The sequence below is a fragment of the Drosophila willistoni genome, unplaced genomic scaffold (assembly GCF_018902025.1).
Source record: "Drosophila willistoni isolate 14030-0811.24 unplaced genomic scaffold, UCI_dwil_1.1 Seg765, whole genome shotgun sequence".
In the NCBI taxonomy this organism is placed as follows: Eukaryota; Metazoa; Arthropoda; class Insecta; order Diptera; family Drosophilidae; genus Drosophila; species Drosophila willistoni.
The window spans coordinates 297-25,086 of NW_025814669.1; the positions used below are offsets into that span (position 1 = coordinate 297).

The 24,790-nt window shown below is 40.2% G+C and overlaps 3 protein-coding genes across 3 annotated transcripts; all 3 read left to right on the forward strand.

Annotated features, from left to right (window-relative positions):
• The first annotated feature begins 3,679 nt into the window (after nt 1-3,679).
• Nucleotides 3,680-4,553, forward strand: LOC124461951 (akirin-like). Its single transcript, XM_047013352.1, has 2 exons — nt 3,680-3,823; nt 3,886-4,553. The coding sequence occupies exon 2, from the start codon at nt 3,932-3,934 to the stop codon at nt 4,433-4,435; it is 504 nt and encodes a 167-aa protein (XP_046869308.1). The 5' UTR covers nt 3,680-3,823; nt 3,886-3,931; the 3' UTR covers nt 4,436-4,553.
• Nucleotides 4,554-6,319: 1,766 nt separating this feature from the next.
• Nucleotides 6,320-7,182, forward strand: LOC124461952 (akirin-like). The gene is made up of 2 exons (XM_047013353.1): nt 6,320-6,462; nt 6,525-7,182. The coding sequence occupies exon 2, from the start codon at nt 6,571-6,573 to the stop codon at nt 7,072-7,074; it is 504 nt and encodes a 167-aa protein (XP_046869309.1). The 5' UTR covers nt 6,320-6,462; nt 6,525-6,570; the 3' UTR covers nt 7,075-7,182.
• A 13,252-nt stretch (nt 7,183-20,434) lies between these two features.
• On the forward strand, nt 20,435-21,291 carry LOC111519137 (akirin-like). Its single transcript, XM_023178213.2, has 2 exons — nt 20,435-20,554; nt 20,617-21,291. The coding sequence occupies exon 2, from the start codon at nt 20,663-20,665 to the stop codon at nt 21,164-21,166; it is 504 nt and encodes a 167-aa protein (XP_023033981.1). The 5' UTR covers nt 20,435-20,554; nt 20,617-20,662; the 3' UTR covers nt 21,167-21,291.
• Nucleotides 21,292-24,790: the final 3,499 nt, after the last annotated feature.

A 24,790-nucleotide genomic window follows, 5' to 3' on the forward strand; every position in this document is an offset into this window, starting at 1 on the left:
AATATCAAATGTCCATATCCGTTTAAAAGAAGTCGTCAAAAATTCGACAAACCTAAGTCCGTATCAGCCTTTTTGGCCTATGAGATAACGCGGATACAGAATGAACTGAGGAGGCTTCAGCCGATGCAGTTTAGAAACAAAAGATCGCTTGATATACTTGGCACGGCGTGGAAATGGTTAGCGGGCACACCTGATCACGAGGATCATATGATTGTGGTAAATAAGATCAATGAACAATTGGTAAGCAATAATCGGCAGGTCGTAATTAATAATCTAATAGAAAATAAGATAAACGATTTAATTAAAATAACTAATACCATATTAATTAAAGGTAGACCCGAATCTAACAATAAGTCAAAAGAAATTGAAATAACCAAATTTAAATTGAGTCTCCTAAGAGAAGAAATAACAAATATTATCTATGCAATCGATTGGGCCAAGGCCAATACAGTAAATTCACTAATATTATCCTCTACCGAAATAGATTTCATCGAAACAATGAAAGAAGAAAGTTTAACATTTATAAACATTGAAGAATTAATAGAGTTTGCTGAGGTCAGTGTAGCCTCAGATGGTAAATCACTCCTTTATATTGTTAGCCTCCCCAGAGTAATTAATGAAATTTGTAAACAAATCCTAGCAATACCAATTAAATATCAAAAATTTATAGAAGAAATAGACTATGAAAACATCATGAAATGTAACAAGAAATATTTCGGGTTAACCAATAAGAGTAATTGTAAAATTCATAATGGTAAGACAATTTGTAAACTGGAAGATCTGACTAATTTAGAAAACAGCAAATGTATAGGAGCCTACTTGCAAAGAAGGAATCCCCAATGTAAGGTCATCAACAACCAGCACGTAAAATCTCATTCGGAAATAATGCCCGGTACCTTGCTGCTGAACCAATTCCAAGGGACATCAGCATCAATGGAGAAAACATCACCCTAGAAGGCACCTTCATAATCCAAGCGGAAAACGCGACAGTCATTATAGAAGACTCCTGGTATATTGTGAAGACACGCTTTGAAGTCGAAGTTCAACCACCGCTGTTACAATTACTATCAAATAAGCAGCAGAGAGGTGAAAAGCTATCGCTGGAAATGATCAAGGAGTTACACATCAATAATACTAATAATCTGGAGCGTATCCAAAGAAACAACTTGATTATGTCTTCATCAAACTGGATTATTCTAACCCTTCTAGCAGCTGCAATGATAACATATTGCATCATCAAAAAATACTGCAGCAACGGAACATTCAACCATGGTCCACCAATGGAAGTCTCAATCGGGCCTGTCCAATATGTTGTTGCGACCGAGGACGTCCGCACTTAAAGGGGGAGGAGTTAAGCACTTCTATCACAACTCATACCATTAACCGCATGCCCATTGGCCGACCCTATTTCATCATCACATGCAATACCCATTGGTCAACCCCACTCAATCGTCACATGCCCATTTGTCGCATGATCGCCAATCTCAAGTAACAGTCCGATCGCTAGGATAAACAATAAGCCTGCACCCCATTTTCCCAGGCCCTAGAAGAATGGTGTCGGCTTCGGTGCATACTCAGAATCAAGCCACAAATTTCGGCAATAAACAAAGAATGGTCCTGAACACTTGTGTAAACAAAGAATGGTCCCACGCACTTAAAGTGGACTATTGGACTCAGCCAACGCCGCCGCCTGCGACGACGTCGATTACCCAAGCCTTCATCCAACATAATCGAACCATAGCAAATCAGTCTTGAGCCTAAGTACAAACCAACCGGTAACTTCGCTTGAACTCCTCCGAATTCGCTCACCAAAGTCAGCATCTTTCAGTTATAATTAAAACATACTGTATTGTAATAAAAGTGACTTTATAAATAAAAATTCATTTTTTTAACCCGTGAGTGAAGGAGGTGTTTAATTTATATTTTATAAGTCCGTTCATTGCTTACGTTTTGAAATAAATACGGGTTCAAGCAAAACCATAGTTATTTATCACAATTTGCTTTGAACTTCAATCATAACAAAAAAAGCCATAAAAGTAAATAGGAAAAGACGAATTGAAGACGACAAAAAGAGTTAACAAAATCGAAATACATTAAAAATTAATTCATTTTAATCTAGTATCTAAAAATTAATACTTATCCTAATATTAAATAAAATAATCATTAAACTATAACCGGGACTGAGTTTATCCATCAGAAATGTTCCTCCAGGGTTGTTGGTTAAATCGACTCGTATGAGTTTTTGACTCAGGTTAATCTGTCGGTACCATGTAGAGTGTCATTTGCTCTGATTAAATAGAAGATACCGAGCAGATCACAGGGAATAGACCGTCTATACCGAGCCGATCACAGAGGCAATTGCCGACATGTTTGCTGATTTTTTCAAAACAGCTTAGTCCTCCTCGATTTATCAAGCAAAACATCCTTCTCCTCATCTTTTACAATCGTCTAACTGCATTTTAGTCCTTATGTTTGATGAAAGTTCGGTTCTTAGCGTGCTTAGTTCCTTGAAACCAGTATGTGCACCTGGCGTAATACCAGCCTGCGTATTAAGATTTTGTGCAGAGGCCCTATGTAAGCCAATACTTAATTTGTTTACACCGTCTATCTGGAAGGAATCATGTATTATTCCTCTTCATAAAAAGGGTAAAGTCCGGAGCCTCCAATTAAACGGGTATTTCTAAATTGTCTGCCATACCCAAAGCATTTGAGAAAATAATAACTGCTCAATTGCAGCATTTCTGTAGCTCAAATATTTCGTCCTCCCAATATGAGTTTAAAAACGTAGATCGACAACTACTAAGCTATTAGAATTTACATCTCTTTCAATCAAAGGATTCAAGACTGCCGTGAAAACTGACTTCATGTATACTGACTTCAGCAAGGCCTTTGACTCTGATAATCATAAGGTCCTCCTTAAGTCTTCATTTTCTAAAACCATCCAATTGACCTCTGGAGTACCTCATGGTAGTCATTTGAGTCCATTTCTATTCACTCTTTAATAAATGATCTTCCATTGGTCACTACCACACATTCTTGTGCAAACGCAAGCAGTTTGCCGCTATTCTGGGTCAAACAGAACTGGAACGGTTCTACGAGGTCCTATTAACCAGTCAGCTGACCGAGCAATATGATATCTGTGTCAAATTCACACACGATCAGATTCAACGTCGCTCTGAACCACAATCCAGCTATTTCACCTAAGATTATAGCTGTAGCGTTATATTAGCTTATTGTTTGTTTATATGATTTATAAATCCGGTCATTGCTTACGCTTTGAAATAAATACTGGTTCAAGCAAAACCATAGTTATTTATCACAATTCACTTTGAACTTCAATCATAGACAAAAAGAGTTAACAAAATCGACGAAAGAAAATTAATACGAATCCTAATATTAAATAAAATAATAATAAAAAATCACGTTCTAGATAAGTCCTTGAAATTTTGGAAATTGGTTATCACCAATGTGTGGTATGTAACAAACTCTTGTGTATAAAACTTTCTTTTATGTTGTTAATTTGCTGTTCCCCCAGGGCTGTTGGTTAAATCGACTCGCATGAGTTATTGTCTCAGGTTAATAGGTCCTTACCATGTAGACAGAGTAGACATATTTGAATTTGTAGATGAAAAATTCAAATCTTACCAAACGTGATAAATGTTCGACAATAATGTTCCAATCAGGTAACCCTAGAATTATTATTCAAGCAAAATCATATACTTTTCACGATTCGATTTCGATTTCAATCATAAATAAATCTGAACTCGTCTTATCCGTTATCATAACGAAAAAAAAAAACAAATAAAAAGTGGAAAACCAAAATGTAAATAATTGTGAATGTGAAACAAGAACTTGATATTAATTTCTTCATTACCATCTTTGTAGCAATTTTAGGGTGTTTATTAACAAATTTGTGCTGATTAACCAAGGAATGGCTTTTAATTCACGTAAACGTATCGTATCTTGGGATGCATTGGATGTATGTCCAACAAAGCGTCGTCGATTGAGTTCAAATTCTCATAATACCCGCAATTCTGAAACGCCAAAAGCCACATTATGGGATTTGCCTTACGCTGCTTGTTATCGCTTTGCAAAAAACAGCAGCAGGAAACAGTCAAGTCCCTTCTCAAAGTTCAAAATCACTCCTGACCAAATATACGAGGGTCTTAATAATACAATCAAAACACTAAAGAAACCCAAGCAGTTTGCCGCAATTCTAGGTCAAGCGGAACTGGATTCGGATAGGGGTCTTTTCACATTCAAGCAGGTGCAGCTCATTTGCGAGAATATGATTAAAGAATCGGAGAATAAACTCTGTGAATTGTACGAGGCCCTATTGACCAGTAATCTGACCGAGCAATATGATATTTTTGTCAAATTCACACACGATCATATTCAACGTCTCTCTGAGCCACCATCCAGCTATTTTACCTAAGATTACAGCTGTAGCGTTATGTTGGCTTATTGCTTGTTTATATATTTTATAAGTCCGTTCATTGCATACGTTTTGAAATAAATACGGGTTCAAGAAAAACCATAGTTATTTATCACAATTGAACTTATTTATCTTATTTATCGCTTTGAACTTCAATCATAACAAAAAGAGCCATAAAAGTAAATCGGAAAACAAACAAAATCGACGAAATACATTAAAAATTAATTCATTTTAATCTAGTATCTAAAAATTAATACTTATCCTAATATTAAATAATATAATCATTAAACTATAACCGGGACTGAGTTTATCCATCAGAAATGTTCCTCCAGGGTTGTTTGTTAAATCGACTCGTATGAGTTTTTGACTCAGGTTAATCTGTCGGTACCATGTAGAGTGTCATTTGCTCTGATTAAATAGAAGATACCGAGCAGATCACAGGGAATAGACCGTCTATACCGAGCCGATCACAGAGGCAATTGCCGACATGTTTGCTGATTTTTTCAAAACAGCTTAGTCCTCCTCGATCTATCAAGCAAAACATCCTTCTCCTCATCTTTTACAATCGTCTAACTGCATTTTAGTCCTTATGTTTGATGAAAGTTCGGTTCTTAGCGTGCTCAGTTCCTTGAAACCAGTATGTGCACCTGGCGCAATACCAGACTGCGTATTAAGTTTTTGTGCAAAGGCCCTATGTAATACCAATACTTAATTTGTTTACACCGTCTATCTGGAAGGAATCATGTATTATTCCTCTTCATAAAAAGGGGTAAAGTCCGGAGCCTCCAATTAAACGGGTATTTCTAAATTGTCTGCCATACCCAAAGCATTTGAGAAAATAATAACTGCTCAATTGCAGCATTTCTGTAGCTCAAATATTTCGTCCTCCCAATATGAGTTTAAAAACGTAGATCGACAACTACTAAGCTATTAGAATTTACATCTCTTTCAATCAAAGGATTCAAGACTGCCGTGAAAACTGACTTCATGTATACTTACTGACTTCAGCAAGGCCTTTTACTCTGATAATCATAAGGTCCTCCTTAAGTCTTCATTTTCTAAAACCATCCAATTGACCTCTGGAGTACCTCATGGTAGTCATTTGAGTCCATTTCTGTTCTCTCTTTTTATAAATGATCTTCCATTGGTAGTGACACATTCTTGTGCAAACGCAAGCAGTTTGCCGCTATTCTGAGTCAAGCAGAACTGGAACCAGAAATGGGTATTTTTACATTCAAGCATGTGCAGCTCATTTGCGAGAATATGATTAAAGAATCGGAGAATGAATTCTGTGAATTCTACGAGGTCCTATTAACCAGTAAGCTGACCGAGCAATATGATATCTGTGTCAAATTCACACACGATCAGATTCGACGTCGCTCTGAACCACAATCCAGCTATTTCACCTAAGATTATAGCTGTAGCGTTATATTAGCTTATTGTTTGTTTATATGATTTATAAATCCGGTCATTGCTTACGTTTTGAAATAAATACTGGTTCAAGCAAAACCATAGTTATTTATCACAATTCACTTTGAACTTCAATCATAGACAAAAAGAGTTAACAAAATCGACGAAAGAAAATTAATACGAATCCTAATATTAAATAAAATAATCATAAAAAATCACGTTCTAGATAAGTCCTTGAAATTTGGGGAATTGGTTATCACCAATGTGTGGTATGTAACAAACTCTTGTGTATAAAACTTTCTTTTATGTTGTTAATTTGCTGTTCCTCCAGGGCTGTTGGTTAAATCGACTCGCATGAGTTATTGTCTCAGGTTAATAGGTCCTTACCATGTAGACAGAGTAGACATATTTGAATTTGTAGATGAAAAATTCAAATCTTACCAAACGTGATAAATGTTCGACAATAATGTTCCAATCAGGTAACCCTAGAATTATTATTCAAGCAAAATCATATACTTTTCACGATTCGATTTCGATTTCAATCATAAATAAATCTGAACTCGTCTTATCCGTTATCATAACGAAAAAAAAACAAATAAAAAGTGGAAAACCAAAATGTAAATAATTGTGAATGTGAAACAAGAACTTGCTATTAATTTCTTCATTACCATCTTTGTAGCAATTTTAGGGTGCTTATTAACAAATTTGTGCTGATTAACCAAGGAATGGCTTTTAATTCACGTAAACGTATCGTATCTTGGGATGCATTGGATGTATGTCCAACAAAGCGTCGTCGATTGAGTTCAAATTCTCATGATACCCGCAATTCTGAAACGCCAAAAGCCACATTATGGGATTTGCCTTACGCTGCTTGTTATCGCTTTGCAAAAAACAGCAGCAGGAAACAGTCAAGTCCCTTCTCAAAGTTCAAAATCACTCCTGACCAAATATACGAGGGTCTTAATAATACAATCAAAACACTAAAGAAACCCAAGCAGTTTGCCGCAATTCTAGGTCAAGCGGAACTGGATTCGGATAGGGGTCTTTTCACATTCAAGCAGGTGCAGCTCATTTGCGAGAATATGATTAAAGAATCGGAGAATAAACTCTGTGAATTGTACGAGGCCCTATTGACCAGTAATCTGACCGAGCAATATGATATTTTTGTCAAATTCACACACGATCATATTCAACGTTTCTCTGGGCCACCATCCAGCTATTTTACCTAAGATTACAGGTGTAGCGCTATGTTGGCTTATTGCTTGTTTATATATTTTATAAGTCCGTTCATTGCTTACTTTTTGAAATAAATACGGGTTCAAGAAAAACCATAGTTATTTATCACAATTGAACTTATTTATCTTATTTATCGCTTTGAACTTCAATCATAACAAAAAGAGCCATAAAAGTAAATCGGAAAACAAACAAAATCGACGAAATACATTAAAAATTAATTCATTTTAATCTAGTATCTAAAAATTAATACTTATCCTAATATTAAATAAAATGATCATTAAACTATAACCGGGACTGAGTTTATTCATCAGAAATGTTCCTCCAGGGTTGTTGGTTAAATCGACTCGTATGAGTGTTTGACTCAGGTTAATCTGTCGGTACCATGTAGAGTGTCATTTGGTCTGATTAAATAGAAGATACCGAGTAGATCACAGGGAATAGACCGACTATACCGAGCAGATCACAGAGAATAGACCGTCTCTTCATAACTAGCTATAGTGCTATTCTTTGTGTGTCTTTTTTTTCTTATTCGCAATTCATGCCGTGCTTTATATGCTTTGGCCACCGAGAAGCAGGCTTTAACCTGTTTTCGTAGGGTGCTTGAACGTATCTCGCATAGTATCGTCAACATTCTCGAATTATTATCATAGTTTTTGGAGATAATTTTGTACGGAGTCAAGAAAGCAACGAAAGTCTGGCATAGATTGTTGTTGATAGTATTTAAAATCGTAGATAAAATTTTGCCAAATTAGCAAACGGGATGGATTTTGGACAATAATATTCCAATCAAGTAACCCGAGAATTATTATTTAAGCATAATGATAGTTGCTTTTCACGATTTGATTTGGATGACTTAAATTTGCATTTTTAGGGTGATGATTAAAAAATTTGTGCTGATTAACCAAGGAATGGCTTTTAATTTTGTAAACTTATCGTATCTTGGGATGCATTGGATGAATGTCCCAAAAAGCGTTGTCGTTTAAGATTAAATTCTCATAATACATGCAATTCTGAAAAGCCAAAGGTCGCATTATGGGTGTTGCCGCCGAAATCCGCTAACTGCCCTGCAGACCCGACGCAGCCACCAATGGGTTAACCCATATCACTCATTCTCTTTCATTTTCATACTTATACTTAAGCGCCAGCCTACGTGCTGGGAAATTAACCGTTGCATCTTGCGTTTTTAACTTACATGTTAGGTTCTATGCTTGTTACTAAGCAGCGGACAGAACAGTTTAGTTACAACTGCGAGGAAGGGCGATTAATTTATAGCGGCTCGCTTACAACCACTACGGCTCAACTACCGGCTCGCTTACAACCTACTTAGCCTACCATTAGCATAAGAAATACAGTACGGAAATCGCCGGGTATACGAATGCAGAAAATCTTATGCGGCTGCAAGGTAGCCTAAAGGGAAAAACTCGTGAGTTAGTTTAATCCAAACTCCTTTTACCAGCAATGGTCCCTGAAATCATACAAACATTTCCAGAGCATATTTTGCACAACTTACTGGAAAAAACGCGGCAACTACCCGCAATAAAAGATAAGATTGAACCACTTATCCAATACGCACTGTGTGTACGAAACATCTACTCAATGATGGAAGCATGTGGACTCACAGGTTACATGCAGAACCCAATGCTCGTACAAGAGCTACTAGAGAAACTCCCCACACAACTGAAGCTGCAGTGGGCAATGTTTCGCAAAGACACTAAGATACCATCAATGGAATCTTTTAGCAAATGGATCTACGACATAGCTGAAACAGCAAGCCAGGTAACATCGCCGCTTTACTATATGAAGAGCGGAAGCCTAAATCAGGTGCCACTCAGGTGCCCCTTTAGGTGCCCCTAAAGAGCAGGTCAAGGAAATTATGTGCGTCGTTTGTAACGAACCTGGGCACAAAATACACAGCTGCCCATCGTTCAAAGCCACGCCACATCAACGAAAGATGTCTTTTCTGAAAAATCACAAGCTCTGCCAACAATGCCTAAACCGTCATCAACAAAAGTGCCAACGTGAAAAGGTTTGCGGCATACGCGGCTGCCGAAACAAACATCACCCATTGATCCACGAGATGCAACCAATACCAAAAGCTGCGAAATCCAGCAGCCAACACAGGCCAGCTATGGTCACCAACGTGCATACGCTGGAGGGCAAGCACACCCAGCGATCCAGAGAGTCTGGCTCAACATATTTCCGTGTCATTCCAATACAAATCATCCATGCCGATGAGGGATCGGCACTAACTCTCATCGACAACAAGGTCTTTAAGCAGCTCGGCTTAAAAGGCGTTCCAGATCCAACGTATCACGCTTACAATTGCCAATCCACATAATGGCAATCAATTCTACTTGGAAGAGGTTCACATAAGGGCACATAAAGGGACATAAGGGCTCTCGCCAACGAATTTCCCCACCTAGCGGGACTACCATCCTAATCGGCACAAATAACTGAAACCTCACCGTACCCCTTAAAATCAAAGAGGGGGCATGACACCAACCAATAGCGTCATAGACGTGCTGGGATGGGCACTACAAAGCTCCACGCTATCAAGGGCCACTAGAGCTAATGTCAGCGTTCACATGTGTGGATGCAGAGACGCAGACGCCAAGCTGCATGAGATCATCAAACAAGCGTTCGCATTAGACGCTACCACAGCAAAACCACTATCATCACCAGAAGAAACTCAAGCTCTAACCAGACTCGAATCTAATACCGCCTTGAAGAATGGCAGGTATGAGGTCGGTCAAATGTGGAAAGACCCTGAAGTTTTATTACCTGATAGCTACGCAGACGCACTAAAACGGCTTTAATGCCTACAAAAGCAATTTTCCCGATAACCACAGTTGAAGGAGCAAATCACCAAGCAAATCGAAAACCTCGTCGAAAAGGGCTATGCTCGCATGCTGACGCCAGAGGAAATAGTTGCACCAAACAGACGGACATGGTATCTACCAACCTTCATAACTAAAAATCCAAATAAACCGCCCAATCCGGCGGCAAGGCCCTGAATGACTACATCTGGAGTGGTCCAGATCTCCTAAACTCCCTGTTTGACCTCTTGCTCTCATTCCGAGTGGGACGAGTGGCGGTCTGTGGCGATATCGCCGAGATGTTCCACCAGATCCGAGTGAGACCAGCAGACACCCATGCGCAAAGGTTTCTGTGGTTCGACAGCAAATCCGAGAGGCAAGAGCCTAACGTCTATGTTATTTTTTTTTTTTAACGTTTAATATATATTTGTTGAATCTACTCTTAAATTAGAGCCTAACAACAAGTTTGAGATATTTTCTTAGTCTAGTACTAAGATAAATCCTGGGGATATTGCAGGCGGCCCTAATCACTTGTTATTGGGTTGGTCTGTCATTTCTTTTAAGACGAGTTCTATTATTAGTTCGCGTAAGGCAATTGGCAAGAACTTTTGGGTGTGCATCCAGTTTCGCAGAATACTTTAGTTGTTGAGTACCTATTTCAGATTTTACGCTAGGTATATTTAGATCATTTTGAATGTTGTCGTTTCGTATATACCACGGGGCCCCCGTGATTGATCTTAAAATCTTCGACTGCGCTCTTTGAATAATATCGACATTGCTGGTACTTGCATTTCCCCATAGTACGGCTCCGTAAGTCCAGATGGGTTTCAGTACGGAGTTGTATAGGTGGACTTTATACTCCAGACGTAGAGGGGACCGAGCATTGATGATCCAATGTAGGCTACTCGCTTTCAGTTTAAGCTGTGACTTTTTTGCTTCGATGTGCTTGCGCCAAGTTAGTCTTCTGTCTAGGTGGATGCCAAGTGACAGGCAAGGTAAGTGACATCCACTGCTTGAGGAAGTGGTACGTTGTTTAGCGTTAGAGCTGGACAGTTTCTTCTGTTAAGCGTAAATGTAACATGTTTGCATTTCTGCTCGTTGACCCGGATACGCCAGGTTGCTAGCCATTCCTCTACCACCTTAAGGTGTTCCTCTAATTTTGCAGAAGCTTGTATTGGGCATTTGCATCTGCTAAGGATTGCCGTGTCATCGGCAAAAGTGGATGTTGTAAGTCCTAAACTCGTTGGTAAGTCTGCAGTGTACAGCAGGTAGAGCAATGGGCCGAGTACACTGCCTTGCGGTACACCAGCTTTGATTTCAAAATCAGCCGAGACGGAGCCATTACATCTTCCAGCGAATTTCCTATTGTAAAGGTAAGATTCCATGAGTTCGTGGGTGTACTGTGGCAGTTTTTGCCGGATTTTGAACATCAGACCCTCCAGCCAAACTCTATCGAAAGCCTGGGCAACGTCAAGAAAGACAGCCGCACAGCCGTATTCTTTTAGTTCGAATGCTGTTCGTATTTCGGATGCGATTGACTTGTTCAATTGTACCATGTTTTTCGCGGAAGCCGAACTGGTGTGAAGGGATTGTTTTCTCCGATGCCAGAAATGAGTTTAGTCGGATCTGCAGGACCTTTTCAAAAAGCTTCGAAAGACTTGGCAGCAAACTAATTGGCCTATAGGACGATGGCTGGGTTTTGTCCTTTCCCACTTTAGGAATCATGATGATAGTGGACTTTTTCCATTTTCTTGGGAAGTAGCCAATTTTTATTATAGCGTTAAACAGTTTGCAGATATATTGTATGGCGATGATAGGGAGTTCTAGGATCATTTTCGGTGTGATTAGGTCATGGCCAGGGGCTTTTTTCGGTTTTATGTGGTTTTTAATAACAGCAGTGATCTCGGCCGATTGGACTTTCGATTACTCACTATCCGTTAATGTGCTCGAAGGGGGAAGTCCAGATGAGTTTGATGTTGGATTTGGCTGGAAAACCATTTTAAGATGTGTGGCAAATACGGATGCCCTCTCTTCGTCACTGCGGGCCCATCCACCGGTTGGACTCCTTATCGGTAAAAATGTCTATGTAGGAACTTTGCCTTAGGCGAAGTTTTGCTGCTGGTGATCGAGTAATCTGCCATTCTCTTCTTAGACGTCGTTTTTCCGTTACTAATTGTTCTATCCGCCGGTTCGTAGGCCTGTCAACAGGTTTGGTGTAAGAAGAGGCATGTGGAGTAGATACTCTTGCTGCAGCTCCCATCATCGACTCAAGTGCAGAGACGCACATATCAATGTCCTCTGCTGCATCCAGTTTCGGCGAACAGTCAATGTGGGCACTCATGTAAATTTTAAATTTAAGCCAATTTGTTTTGTTGTTTGTAAGCCTATATGGGCGATCAAGTACTTGAGGTCTTGTTAATAATGTGAATAGCACTGGAGAGTGATCGGAAGTTAAATATAGCAGTGTTTCCGCAGTGATCCGATTACGTGGAATCCTCTTGGTTACTGCGAAATCAATCAAGTCAGGCACTTTCTGTGGATCTGTGGGCCAATAAGTAGGCCTACCCGGTGAGACGCAATCCATCTTATTGAGAGGGTTGACTATTGTGTTGTACAACTGCTTGCCTTTAGGATTTACCAGGCGAGATCCCCAGTGCGTATGTTTGGCGTTATAGTCCCCTGCTGCAATGAAGCGATCTCCGAGTGTGTTAAAGAAATCGGTAAATTCCTTTTCCGAGATTGAGACGCGTGGTGGGCAGTACAGGGCAACCAATGTAGTGTTGCCGCAGCTGGTTTGGACGGTTATAGCAGTTGCTTGTGGGTATTGTGTTTCAAATCTGTTGAGGAACGAGTGTTTTATACGGTTTTTGATTAGAATACCAGTCCCGCCATGAGCTTTTCCGTCTGGATGGTTTGTTGCGTAGAAGGTATATTTTGGTATTTGAAAATTATTTTTTGATGTTAAATGTGTTTCCGAAATCAGCAAAACGTCGATTTCACTTGAGTCTAGGAATAGTTGCAGTTCATTTTTGTGCTTGGAGATGCCGTTAGCATTCCAAAGACATAGACGTAGGGAAGCCATTATTTATTCTCGATAAGCTTCTGGATTAGCAGGTTTTGATTCCGCATCAGTTCGTGCATACAGTTTTGCATGAACGTCATAAAAGTGGTCATGTTTTGATTGAGTGAGATCAATAGGGCCTCTAAACCACTTGAAGTTTGCTGGCCAAGCTCTGGTGCGCTAGGTTGCGGATTCTGTAGATGGTGGAGAGACGGGGTCTTTTTCGCGGGCTCCGTCTGTCCAGTTCGGAGCACACTAGCGAAGGATACACTAGGACTGGTTGTAGCAGTCATGTTGGATGATCTAACAGCCTTGGCAAAGAAAACCTCCGGTGTAGTTTTGGAGGCGTTGAAGGTGATTTTTGGTCCAGCTGGGGGTTTGCGCCCGTTTAGGTGCGATTTAAGATCCTTGAAGACAGGACATCCTCTGTAGTTGGCCGTGTGCTTCCCTCCACAGTTGCTGCATAGCCTCAGTGCGACGTTGTTTCTGTCCTTGGTGCAAATGCCATCTTCATGATGTTCGCCGCAGCCAACACACACTGACCTAAGATTGCAATTGTTAGAGGTGTGGTTGTATTCCTGGCAGTTTTTACACTACGGTGGTTGGCGTCTCTTATGGGACTCCTCCACGGTGATTCTTCTGTGCAATAGAAGCTGTAGGTTGCAGATCGGGTGCACTTCATTTGGCTTCGACCGCTTTGCATTAGGTTGGAGCTCGATTTTAAAGAGCGGCTGTGCGACTTGGTTCCTGTTGATGATGTTGACAACGGACTTGACCGCAAACCCTTTTTCGACCAACGCATCTGCTATTTCTTGAGTAGGGACCGATGGCTCAATCCCCTTTAACACAACCTGGAGACAATTACTGTTTTTTAGTTGGTAGGTATAGAAGTTGATGTTAGCATTACGGAAGTACTTTTCGATGATGCGGAAATTGTCCTCAGTTTGGGTTTGACATTTAATTTCTTTAATGTTACCCCTATTGAGTGGGGTTACAACAAAGTTATTTGCCCCTATTGTTTCTACTAGCTTCGAAACCAGGGCGCTGCAGTTGGCTCCACGGATGTATAAAGGGGGTGGTCTAGCCGATTTAACTTTATCTACAGCGCCGGCTTGATCGTCTTGCTGATCGGCAAGAATTTTAAAACGATTCCCGATTTGGTTTGGTTATTTTCGGCGTATTGCCACTTTTTTTCTTTTGCGGGCTTAGCTTCCGCTTAGTTATTTTAATATATCTATCCATTCCAGTTTGGACAGAAGTCGTTGGGTTTACTATTGTAGCTGACTCTGGGCGACTTGTCGTTGACGGGTTGAGGCAGGTCAATACTTCTGCAGACGTTGCAGTAGTTGCTGTCAACGAGCTGACGGTGCTGGTCGGTGAAATCGGTGACCCAGTTATCGATATTGATGGAGAAGCACACTGCTCTCTCCACGGTAAGTTGCTGTTGATTGCTGAGTGGCTGACACTTTCGGTGTTATTGCTTACGTTTGCATTCAGTGGGGTCGGCGACACCACCGAAAAGTACGCGTTGTTGCGTTGGACCGAGAGTCGACGCTCACGTTGTTGTTGTACAATTAGTTCTTGTAGCTGTTACTGGTGGGGATCGAGAGAGCTTGTGCCCGAATTGGTGGACATGGCTTTTGTAAAAATTACGCACTGTTGCAACTTAATATTTATTAGATTGCTCTAATAGCAATATGATTGTAAATAGGCGTCTTTGAGGCGACTGAGAGCCCTACACAAATTTTTGCAAACGCGGTCTTTTTTTTTTTACACTCAATTTTTGCGGAGTGCATTAAAAAAAAACACGTCTGTACACGGCGGCAGTTGAATTGCGATGCTATGCTATGTTATGGAAGCGCTTACTTTCGGAATCAATTGCGCACCCTGCATTTCACACTTTATTCGTGACAAAAATGCAGATCGATTCTGCCAACAGTACCCTCAAGCAGCACAAGCCGTGAAGGACTACCACTACGTGGATGATTTTATATACAGTGGCGACGACTACGTGGAAGTTGGAAACATCGCAACTCAAGTCAGAGATATTCATGCAGCAGGTGGTTTCCACATACGCAATTGGTCTTCGAACTCAAAGGAGGTCCTACGAATACTAAAGAGCGATTCGCTGATAGCCGAAGCTGTCGAAATTACCGCCACAGAAAAGGTACTCGGCTTATATTGGGTGCCGAACTCCGACGTATTCACATTCATCTGCAAGTTCGCCAGGCTGAAGCGCAATGTTTTAGACAGCGACAAAACACCAACCAAACGCGAGCTCTTGCAAGTACTTATGTCAATGTACGACCCACTCGGCTTAATCTCATGCTTTACAATAGAGCTAAAAATCCTACTGCAAGAAGTCTGGGGAAGCGGCATTGGCTGGGATACTGGTTTGCCCGACGCATTGTTACCCAAATGGATACGATGGAAACGGATCCTTACAACAATCGCCGAATTGACCATCCCGAGATGTTATTTCAACAGCAGCGATCAATTCCATGATGTCCAGTTGCACACGTTCGTTGACGCCAGCGAATTGGCATACGCAGCAGTCTGCTACCTTCGGATACGCCAGGGGGAAAGAACCTACCTCAGCTTCGTGGCCTCCAAGGCGAAAGTGGCACCGTTGAGTCCTCTATCTATACCAAGGATGGAACTGCACGCCGCAGTTATCGGAGCACAGCTGAGTAACCGAATCCAACGCAATCCAAGTTTGTCAATTAATTCAAGTTGTTATTGGTCCGACTCAAAGACTGTTCTCAAATGGCTTCGTATGGACCCACGAAAGTTTCAGCAATTCGTCATGCACCGCGTGGGCGAAATACTGGAATTCACAAACGTTAGCCAATGGAACTGGATTCCAACCAACCTTAACCCTGCAGATCTTGCTAATAAAACAAACAACGCCAATAAATATAAAACTTGGCCACACGGTCCAGACTATTTGCTGCAGGATCAACACGAGTGGCCAAATATATTTCCGACTGGCGCAGGCTATATCGAGCTTTAGCGCGCTTTATTCTCTACATTGAGAAACTGAAAGCGAAACAAAAGAAGGCATCGCCACCTACAGAGGTGTCTTACGAGATGATTCCGCAGGCACGCACACTCATTCAACGCGGAAATTTGCAACTTAACGAGAGGTAAACCTTTAAAAACAAATTCTAAACTCATATGTTGGAATATCTTCCTAGACGAAAACCAGCTCCTACGTACACGAGGGCGAGCAGAAAACCTAAACGGCCAAAACCAAATACTGCTCCCATATGGGCACCACATTACTCGGCTCATAGTGAACTGGTATCATCAGGAAATGCACCACACATCCCATGAGACGTGTATTAACAGGATTCGAGGCATGTTTTACATACCACGCCTACGAGTCTTATACAAAGGCATGCGGAAGTCTTGCCAATGCTGTAAAAATGAAAGCGCTATGCCTGTTCCACCGCAAGTGGCTCCTTTGCCCATCGCCAGGCTGGCTGCCTACCAACGTCCCTTCACTTACGTCGGTATCGACTACTTCGGGCCCTTCCTGTTTGCTGTAGGACGGAGAAGCGAAAAAAGATGGGGTGTTATTTTCACCTGCCTAACCATACAGGCAGTGCATATAGAACTGGCAGCCTCCTTCGACACTGCATCGTGCATAATGTGCATCCGAAACTTCATCAATCGGCGCGGGGCCCCGAGAGAAACTTACAGCGTCAATGGCACTAACTTCAAAGCTGCTGAAAAGATTATCTGTGACAAAGCGCAGACGATCAACTTCAACGCCGTGCAACCAGCGTTCGATGACATCAAATGGAAATTTAATCTACCAGCCGCTCCTCATATGGGGGGAGCATGGGAGCGACTTGTTCGTTCCGTCAAGACTGTACTCTACGCAATCTGCCCAGCGAGAAAATTCACTAGTCAGGGCCTACAAAGCGCACTCTGGGAAGTGGAATTTATCCTAAATTCCAGACCGCTTACTTTTGTCTCTCTGGACAGCAAAGACGACGAGGCTATCACCCCTAACCATCTACTACTAGGATCAGCAAGCGGCTATAAACCAGTCTTCGAAACCACACACACCGTACAGCACATGTGGCAAGCTGTACAAGAATTCGCCGATCAATTCTGGCGACGATGGGTACGCGAATACGTTCCAGATTTAGCCAGGCGAGGAAAATGTTTACGAAGAGACCACCAATAGCAGCTGGAGACGTCGTTGTAATATTGGACGACACTCTGCCCCGAAAAAAACAATCCTGGGCAAAGACAAACAGGTGCGTCGAGTGATCATCAGAACCGCCACCGGGACTCTTCAACGGCCCGTGGCTAAAGTAGCTGTATAAGACGTCGCGACGTCGTCGACTGTAACGGAGCAAAACAACCCCCTGAAGAGAGCAGCTTCTCTGGGGGGGGTCCGCTAACTGCCCAGCAGACCCGACGCAGCCACCAATGGGTTAACCCATATCACTCATTTTCTTTCATTTCCATACTTATACTTAAGCGCCAGCCTACGTGCTGGGAAATTAACCGTTGCATCTTGCGTTTTTAACTTACATGTTAGGTTTTATGCTTGTTACTAAGCAGCGGACAGAACAGTTTGGTTACAACTGCGAGTAAGGGCGATTAATTTATAGCGGCTCGCTAACAAACACTACGGCTCAACTACCGACTCGCTTACAGTCTACTTAGCCCTCCATTAGCATAAGAAATACACGTGCAAGAAATAAATGAAGTATCACGTGAAAAGTCGAGTGTTTTTTTGAGGGCCCGCTAAAACATCCAACCTTAATACCAAACTGAATAATGGGATTTACCTTAGGCAGCTTGTTATCGCTTTGCAAAACACAGCTGCAGGAAATAGTCAAGTCCCTTCTCAAAGTTCAAAATCACTCCTGACCAAATATACGAGGGTCTTAATAATACAATCGAAACACTAAAGAAACCCAAGCAGTTTGACGCAATTCTAGGTCAAGCGGAACTGGATTCTGATAGGGGTCTTTTCACATTCAAGCAGGTTCAGCTCATTTGCGAGAATATGATTAAAGAATCGGAGTATCAACTCTGTGAATTGTGCGAGAATATGATTAAAGAATCGGAGTATCAACTCTGTGAATTGTGCGAGGCCCTATTGACCAGTAAGCTGACCGAGCAATCTGATATCTTTGTCAAATTCACACACGATCACATTCAACGTCGCTCTGAGGCACAATCCAGCTGTTTCACCTACGACTATAGCTGTAGCGTTATATTGACTTATTGCTTGTTTATATATTTTATAATCCGTTAAGTGGACTGGTTCAAGCAAAACCACAATTCGCTTTGGATTTCAGTCATAACAAAATCAGAACTTAAAAGGTGTCAGATCGAATAAACGCCAGAGACCTTGAGATAACTTCCACCCCATCTTTGCAAGTTACTCTTTCCTTAAGTCGTCTTACTGGAAAAACGTTTTATTCAATTGAATCGGCCTGCACTAAATAACGGCTTACAATAACAGTGACCCGTTCTGGATCAAATTTGCACAGTCATTAACATATATATATTAAACACTATCTTTGCGTCAGTCAGAAAAAAAAGTTATTAATTTGTAAACTCTCTATTATTTTCATTAATTAATCCCTTGGGATTGTCTTTTTTTTTTCGGATTTTCTTTCTGTTTTTATTAATTGCACATATGGTCTTACTGCCTATATTTTGAGAGAGTGTGCCCGTACCCCGCCGCTGAGACGAGGAGCAGGCTTTTTTAAAACATTCTTAATGTTTACATTCGGCCAATCCTGACATCTGATCGACCTCGATCTCGATATACATATACAAATACTGCTTATCAAATACATATTACAAACAGAAACTCACAGTTTTATCACAAGCATGCATCCACGGCTTGAGTCGGGCTGATTCTAAGATATCTTTGTAGGGCAATTGAGTAAGTTGACAATCGTCAATATCAGTGACTTCCTAACGGAATTTGGAAGAACTCGATTTATCTTATAAGGACCTTAGGACCGTAAGACATCAGTGCACCCGTCTTACTTGTCTTGCCAAAACAATAGAGCTGACACTGATCAGGCAATTGCCGATATGTTTGCTGATTTTTTCAAAACAGCTTAGTCCTCTTCGATTTATCAAGCAAATCATCCTTATCCTCATCTTTTGCAATCGTCTAACTGCATTTTAGTCCTTATGTTTGATGAAAGTTCGGTTCTTAGCGTGCTCAGTTCCTTGAAACCAGTATGTGCAACTGGCGCAATACCAGCCTGCGTATTAAGTTTTTGTGCAGAGGCCCTATGTAAGCCAATACTTAATTTGTTTACACCGTCTATCTGGAAGGAATCATATATTATTCCTCTTCATCAGAATTTCTGTAGCTCAAATATTTCGTCCTCCCAACATGGGTTTAAAAACGTAAATCGACAACTACTAACCTATTAGAATTTACATCTCTCTCAATCAAAGGATTCAAGACTGCAAAACTGACTGCATGTATACTGACTTCAGCAAGGCCTTTGACTCTGATAATCATACGTTGAACGCACTTGGCATTCCCAGCCTTTTCCTTGATTGGATTCTTCAATATTTTTCTATGCGTACACAAAAGGTCCTCCTTAAGTCTTCATTTTCTAAGACCATCCAATTGACCTCTGGAGTACCTCAGGGTAGTCATTTGGGTCCATTTCTATTCACTCTATTTATAAATGATCTTCCATTGGTAGTGACACATTCTTGTGCAAACGCAAGCAGTTTGCCGCTATTCTCGGTCAAGCATAACTGGAATCAGAAATGGGTCTTTTCACATTCAAGCATGTGCAGCTCATTTGCGAGAACATGATTAAAGAATCGGAGAATCAACTCTGTGAATTGTACGAGGTCCTATTGACCAGTAAGCTGACCGAGCAATATGATATCTTTGTCAAATACACACACGATCAGATGCAACGTCGCTCTGAGCCACAATCTAGCTATTTCACCTAAGATTATAGCTGTAGCGTTATATTGGCTTATTGCTTGTTTATATGATTTATAAATTCGTTCATTGCTTACTTTTTGAAATAAATACTGGTTCACAAATGCTTATCACAATTCACTTTGAACTTCAATCATAGACAAAAAGAGTTAACAAAATCGACGAAAGAAAATTAATACGAAACCTAATATTAAATAAAATAATCAATAAAATAAAAAATCACGTTCTAGATAAGTGCTTGAAATTTTCGGAATCGGTTATCACCAATGGGTGGTATGTCACAAACTCTTGTGTATAAAACTTTCTTTTATGTTGTGAATTTACTGTTCTTCCAGGTCTGTTGGTTAAATCGACTCGCATGAGTTATTGTCTCAGGTTAATAGGTCGGTACCATGTAGACAGAGTAGACATATTTGAATTTGTAGATGAAAATTTCAAATCTTAGCAAACGTGATAAATTTTCGACAATAATGTTCCAATCAGGTAACCCTAGAATTATTATTCAAGCAAAATCATATACTTTTCACGATTCCATTTTGATTTCAATCATAAATAAATCTGAAGTTCAGATTCTGAACTCGTCTTATCCGTTATCATAACGAAAAAAAAACAAATGAAAAGTGGATAACAAAAATGTAAATAATTGTGAATGTGAAACAAGAACTTGCTATTAATTTCTTCATTACCATCTTTGTAGCAATTTTAGGGTGCTTATTAACAAATTTGTGCTGATTAACCAAGGAATGGCTTTTAATTCACGTAAACGCATCGTATCTTGGGATGTATTGGATGTATGTCCAACAAAGCGTCGTCGATTGAGTTCAAATTCTCATAATACCCGCAATTCTGAAACGCCAAAAGTCATATTATGGGATTTGCCTTACGCTGCTTGTTATCGCTTTGCAAAACACAGCAGCAGGAAACAGTCAAGTCCCTTCTCAAAGTTCAAAATCACTCCTGACCAAATATACGAGGGTCTTAATAATACAATCAAAACACTAAAGAAACCCAAGCAGTTTGCCGCAATACTAGGTCAAGCGGAACTGGATTCGGATAGGGGTCTTTTCACATTCAAGCAGGTGCAGCTCATTTGCGAGAATATGATTAAAGAATCGGAGAATAAACTCTGTGAATTGTACGAGGCCCTATTGACCAGTAATCTGACCGAGCAATATGATATTTTTGTCAAATTCACACACGATCACATTCAACGTCTCTCTGAGCCACCATCCAGCTATTTTACCTAAGATTATAGCTGTTATTACAGCCGTTATGTTGGCTTATTGTTTGTTTATATATTTTATAAGTCCGTTCATTGCTTACGTTTTGAAATAAATACTGGTTCAAGCAAAACCATAGTTATTTATCACAATTCGCTTTGAACTTCAATCATAACAAAAAAAAACCATTAAAGTAAATCGGAAAAGACGAATTGAAGACGACAAAAAAGAGTTAACAAAATCGACGAAATACATTAAAAATTAATTCCTTTTAATCTAGTATCTAAAAATTAATATTTATCCTAATATTAAATAAAATAATCATTAAACTATAACCGGGACTGAGTTTATCCATCAGAAATGTTCCTCCAGGGTTGTTGGTTAAATCGACTCGTATGAGTTTTTGACTCAGGTTAATCTGTCGGTACCATGTAGAGTGTCATTTGCTCTGATTAAATAGAAGATACCGAGTAGATCACAGGGAATAGACCGACTATACCGAGCCGATCATAGAGAATAGACCGTCTCTTCATAACTAGCTATAGTGCTATTCTTTGTGTGTCTTTTTTTTCTTATTCGCAATTCATGCCGTGCTTTATATGCTTTGGCCACCGCGAAGCAGGCTTTAACCTGTTTTCGTAGGGTGCTTGAACGTATCTCGCATAGTAACATTCTCGAATTATTATCATAGTTTTTGGAGATAATTTTGTACGGAGTCAAGAAAGCAACGAAAATCTGGCATAGATTGTTGTTGATAGTATTTAAAATTGTAGATAAAATTTTGCAAAATTAGCAAACGGGATAGATTTTCGACAATAATATTCCAATCAAGTAACCCGAGAATTATTATTCAAGCAAAATGATAGTTGCTTTTCACGATTTGATTTGGATGACTTGAATTTGCATTTTTAGGGTGATGATTAAAAATTTGTGCTGATTAACCAAGGAATGGCTTTTAATTTATGTAAACTTATCGTATCTTGGGATGCATTGGATGTATGCCCAACAAAGCGTCGTCGATTAAGATTAAATTCTCATAATACATGCAATTCTGAAAAGCCAAAAGTCGCATTATGGGTGTTGCCGCCGAAATCCGCTAACTGCCCAGCAGACCCGACGCAGCCACCAATGGGTTAACCCATATCACTCATTCTCTTTCATTTCCATACTTATACTTAAGCGCCAGCCTACGTGCTGGGAAATTAACCTTTGCATCTTGCGTTTTTAACTTACATGTTAGGTTCTATGCTTGTTACTAAGCAGCGGACAGAACAGTTTGGTTACAACTGCGAGGAAGGGCGAATAATTTATAGCGGCTCGCTTACAACCACTACGGCTCAACTACATGCTCGCTTACAACCTACTTAGCCTACCATTAGCATAAGAAATACAGTACGGAAATCGCCGGGTATACGAATGCAGAAAATCTTATGCGGCTGCAAGGTAGCCTAAAGGGAAAAACTCGTGAGTTAGTTTAATCCAAACTCCTTTTACCAGCAATGGTCCCTGAAATCATACAAACATTACGGTCGGCCAGAGCATATTTTGCACAACTTACTGGAAAAAACGCGGCAACTACGCGCAATAAGACCGTCCAATTGACCTCTGGAGTACCTCAGGGTAGTCATTTGGGTCCATTTCTATTCACTCTTTTTATAAATGATCTTCCATTGGTAGTGACACATTCTTGGGCAAACGCAAGCAGTTTGCCGCAATTCTAGGTCAAGCGGAACTGGATTCGGAAAGGGGTCTTTTCACATTCAAGCAGGTCCAGCTCATTTGCGAGAATATGATTAAAGAATCGGAGAATAAACTCTGTGAATTCTACGAGGCCCTATTGACCAGTAGCCTGACCGAGCAATATGATATTTTTGTCAAATTCACACACGATCACATTCAACGTCTCTCTGAGCCACAATCCAGCTATTTTACCTAAGATTACAGCTGTAGCGTTATATTGGCTTATTGCTTGTTTATATATTTTATAATCCGTTCAGTCCTTAAGTTTTGAAATAAATTCTGGTTCAAGCAAAACCACAATTCGCTTTGGATTTCAGTCATAACAAAATCAAAACTTAAAAGGTGTCAGATCGAATAAACGCCAGAGACCTTGAGATAACTTCCACACCAAGTTTGCAAGTTACTCTTTCCTTAAGTCGTCATAGTGGAAAAACGTTTTATCTAATTGTAACCGGCCTACATCTAAATAACGGCTTACAATAACAGTGACCTGTTCTGAATCAAATTTGCACAGTCATTAACATATATATATTAAACACTATCTTTGCGTCATCAGTTATTCTCATTAATTAATCCCTTGGGATTGTCTATATTTTCGGATTTTATTTCTGTTTTTATTAATTGCCTATATTTTGAGAGAGTGTGCCCGTACCCCGCCGCTGAGACGAGGAGAGGGCTTATTTAAAACATTCTTAATGTTTACATTCGGCCAATCCTGACATCTGATCGACCTCGATCTCGATATACATATACAAATACTGCTTATCAAATACATATTACAAACAGAAACTCACAGTTTTATCACAAGCATGCATCCACGGCTTGAGTCGGGTTGATTCTAAGATATCTTTGTAGGGCAATTGAGTAAGTTGACAATCGTCAATATCAGTGACTTCCTAACGGAATTTGGAAGAACTCGATTTATCTTATAAGGACCTTAGGACCGTAAGACATCAGTGCACCCGTCTTACTTGTCTTGCGAAAACAATAGAGCTGACACTGATCAGGCAATTGCCGATATGTTTGCTGATTTTTTCAAAACAGCTTAGTCCTCTTCGATTTATCAAGCAAATCATCCTTATCCTCATCTTTTGCAATCGTCTAACTGCATTTTAGTCCTTATGTTTGATGAAAGTTCGGTTCTTAGCGTGCTCAGTTCCTTGAAACCAGTATGTGTACCTGGCGCAATACCAGCCTGCGTATTAAGTTTTTGTTCAGACGCTCTATGTAAGCCAATACTTAATTTGTTTACACCGTCTATCTGGAAGGAATCATGTATTATTCCTCTTCATAAAAAGGGGTAAAGTCCGGAGCCTCCAATTAAACGGGTATTTCTAAATTGTCTGCCATACCCAAAGCATTTGAGAAAATAATAACTGCTCAATCAGCATTTCTGTAGCTCAAATATTTCGTCCTCCCAACATGGGTTTAAAAACGTAGATCGACAATTACTACCCTATTAGAATTTACATCTCTTTCAATCAAAGGATTCAAGACTGCCGTGAAAACTGACTTCATGTATACTGACTTCAGCAAGGCCTTTGACTCTGATAACACTCTGCTTTTATATAAGTTGAACGCTCTTGGCATCCCCAGCCTTTTCCTTGATTTGATTCTTCAATATCTTTCTAAGCGTACACAAAAGGTCCTCCTTAAGCCTTCATTTTCTAAGACCGTCCAATTGACCTCTGGAGTACCTCAGGGTAGTCATTTGGGTCCATTTCTATTCACTCTTTTTATAAATGATCTTCCATTGGTAGTGACACATTCTTGTGCAAACGCAAGCAGTTTGCCGCTATTCTGGGTCAAGCACAACTGGAATCAGAAATGGGTCTTTTCACATTCGCATGTGCAGCTCATTTGCGAGAATATGATTAAAGAATCGGAGAATCAACTCTGTGAATTGTACGA

Bases quoted from the DNA above. Each gene is read 5' to 3' on its own strand.
- LOC124461951 (XM_047013352.1), top strand. From the start codon at position 3,932: ATGGCTTTTAATTCACGTAAACGTATCGTATCTTGGGATGCATTGGAT.
- LOC124461952 (XM_047013353.1), top strand. From the start codon at position 6,571: ATGGCTTTTAATTCACGTAAACGTATCGTATCTTGGGATGCATTGGAT.
- LOC111519137 (XM_023178213.2), top strand. From the start codon at position 20,663: ATGGCTTTTAATTCACGTAAACGCATCGTATCTTGGGATGTATTGGAT.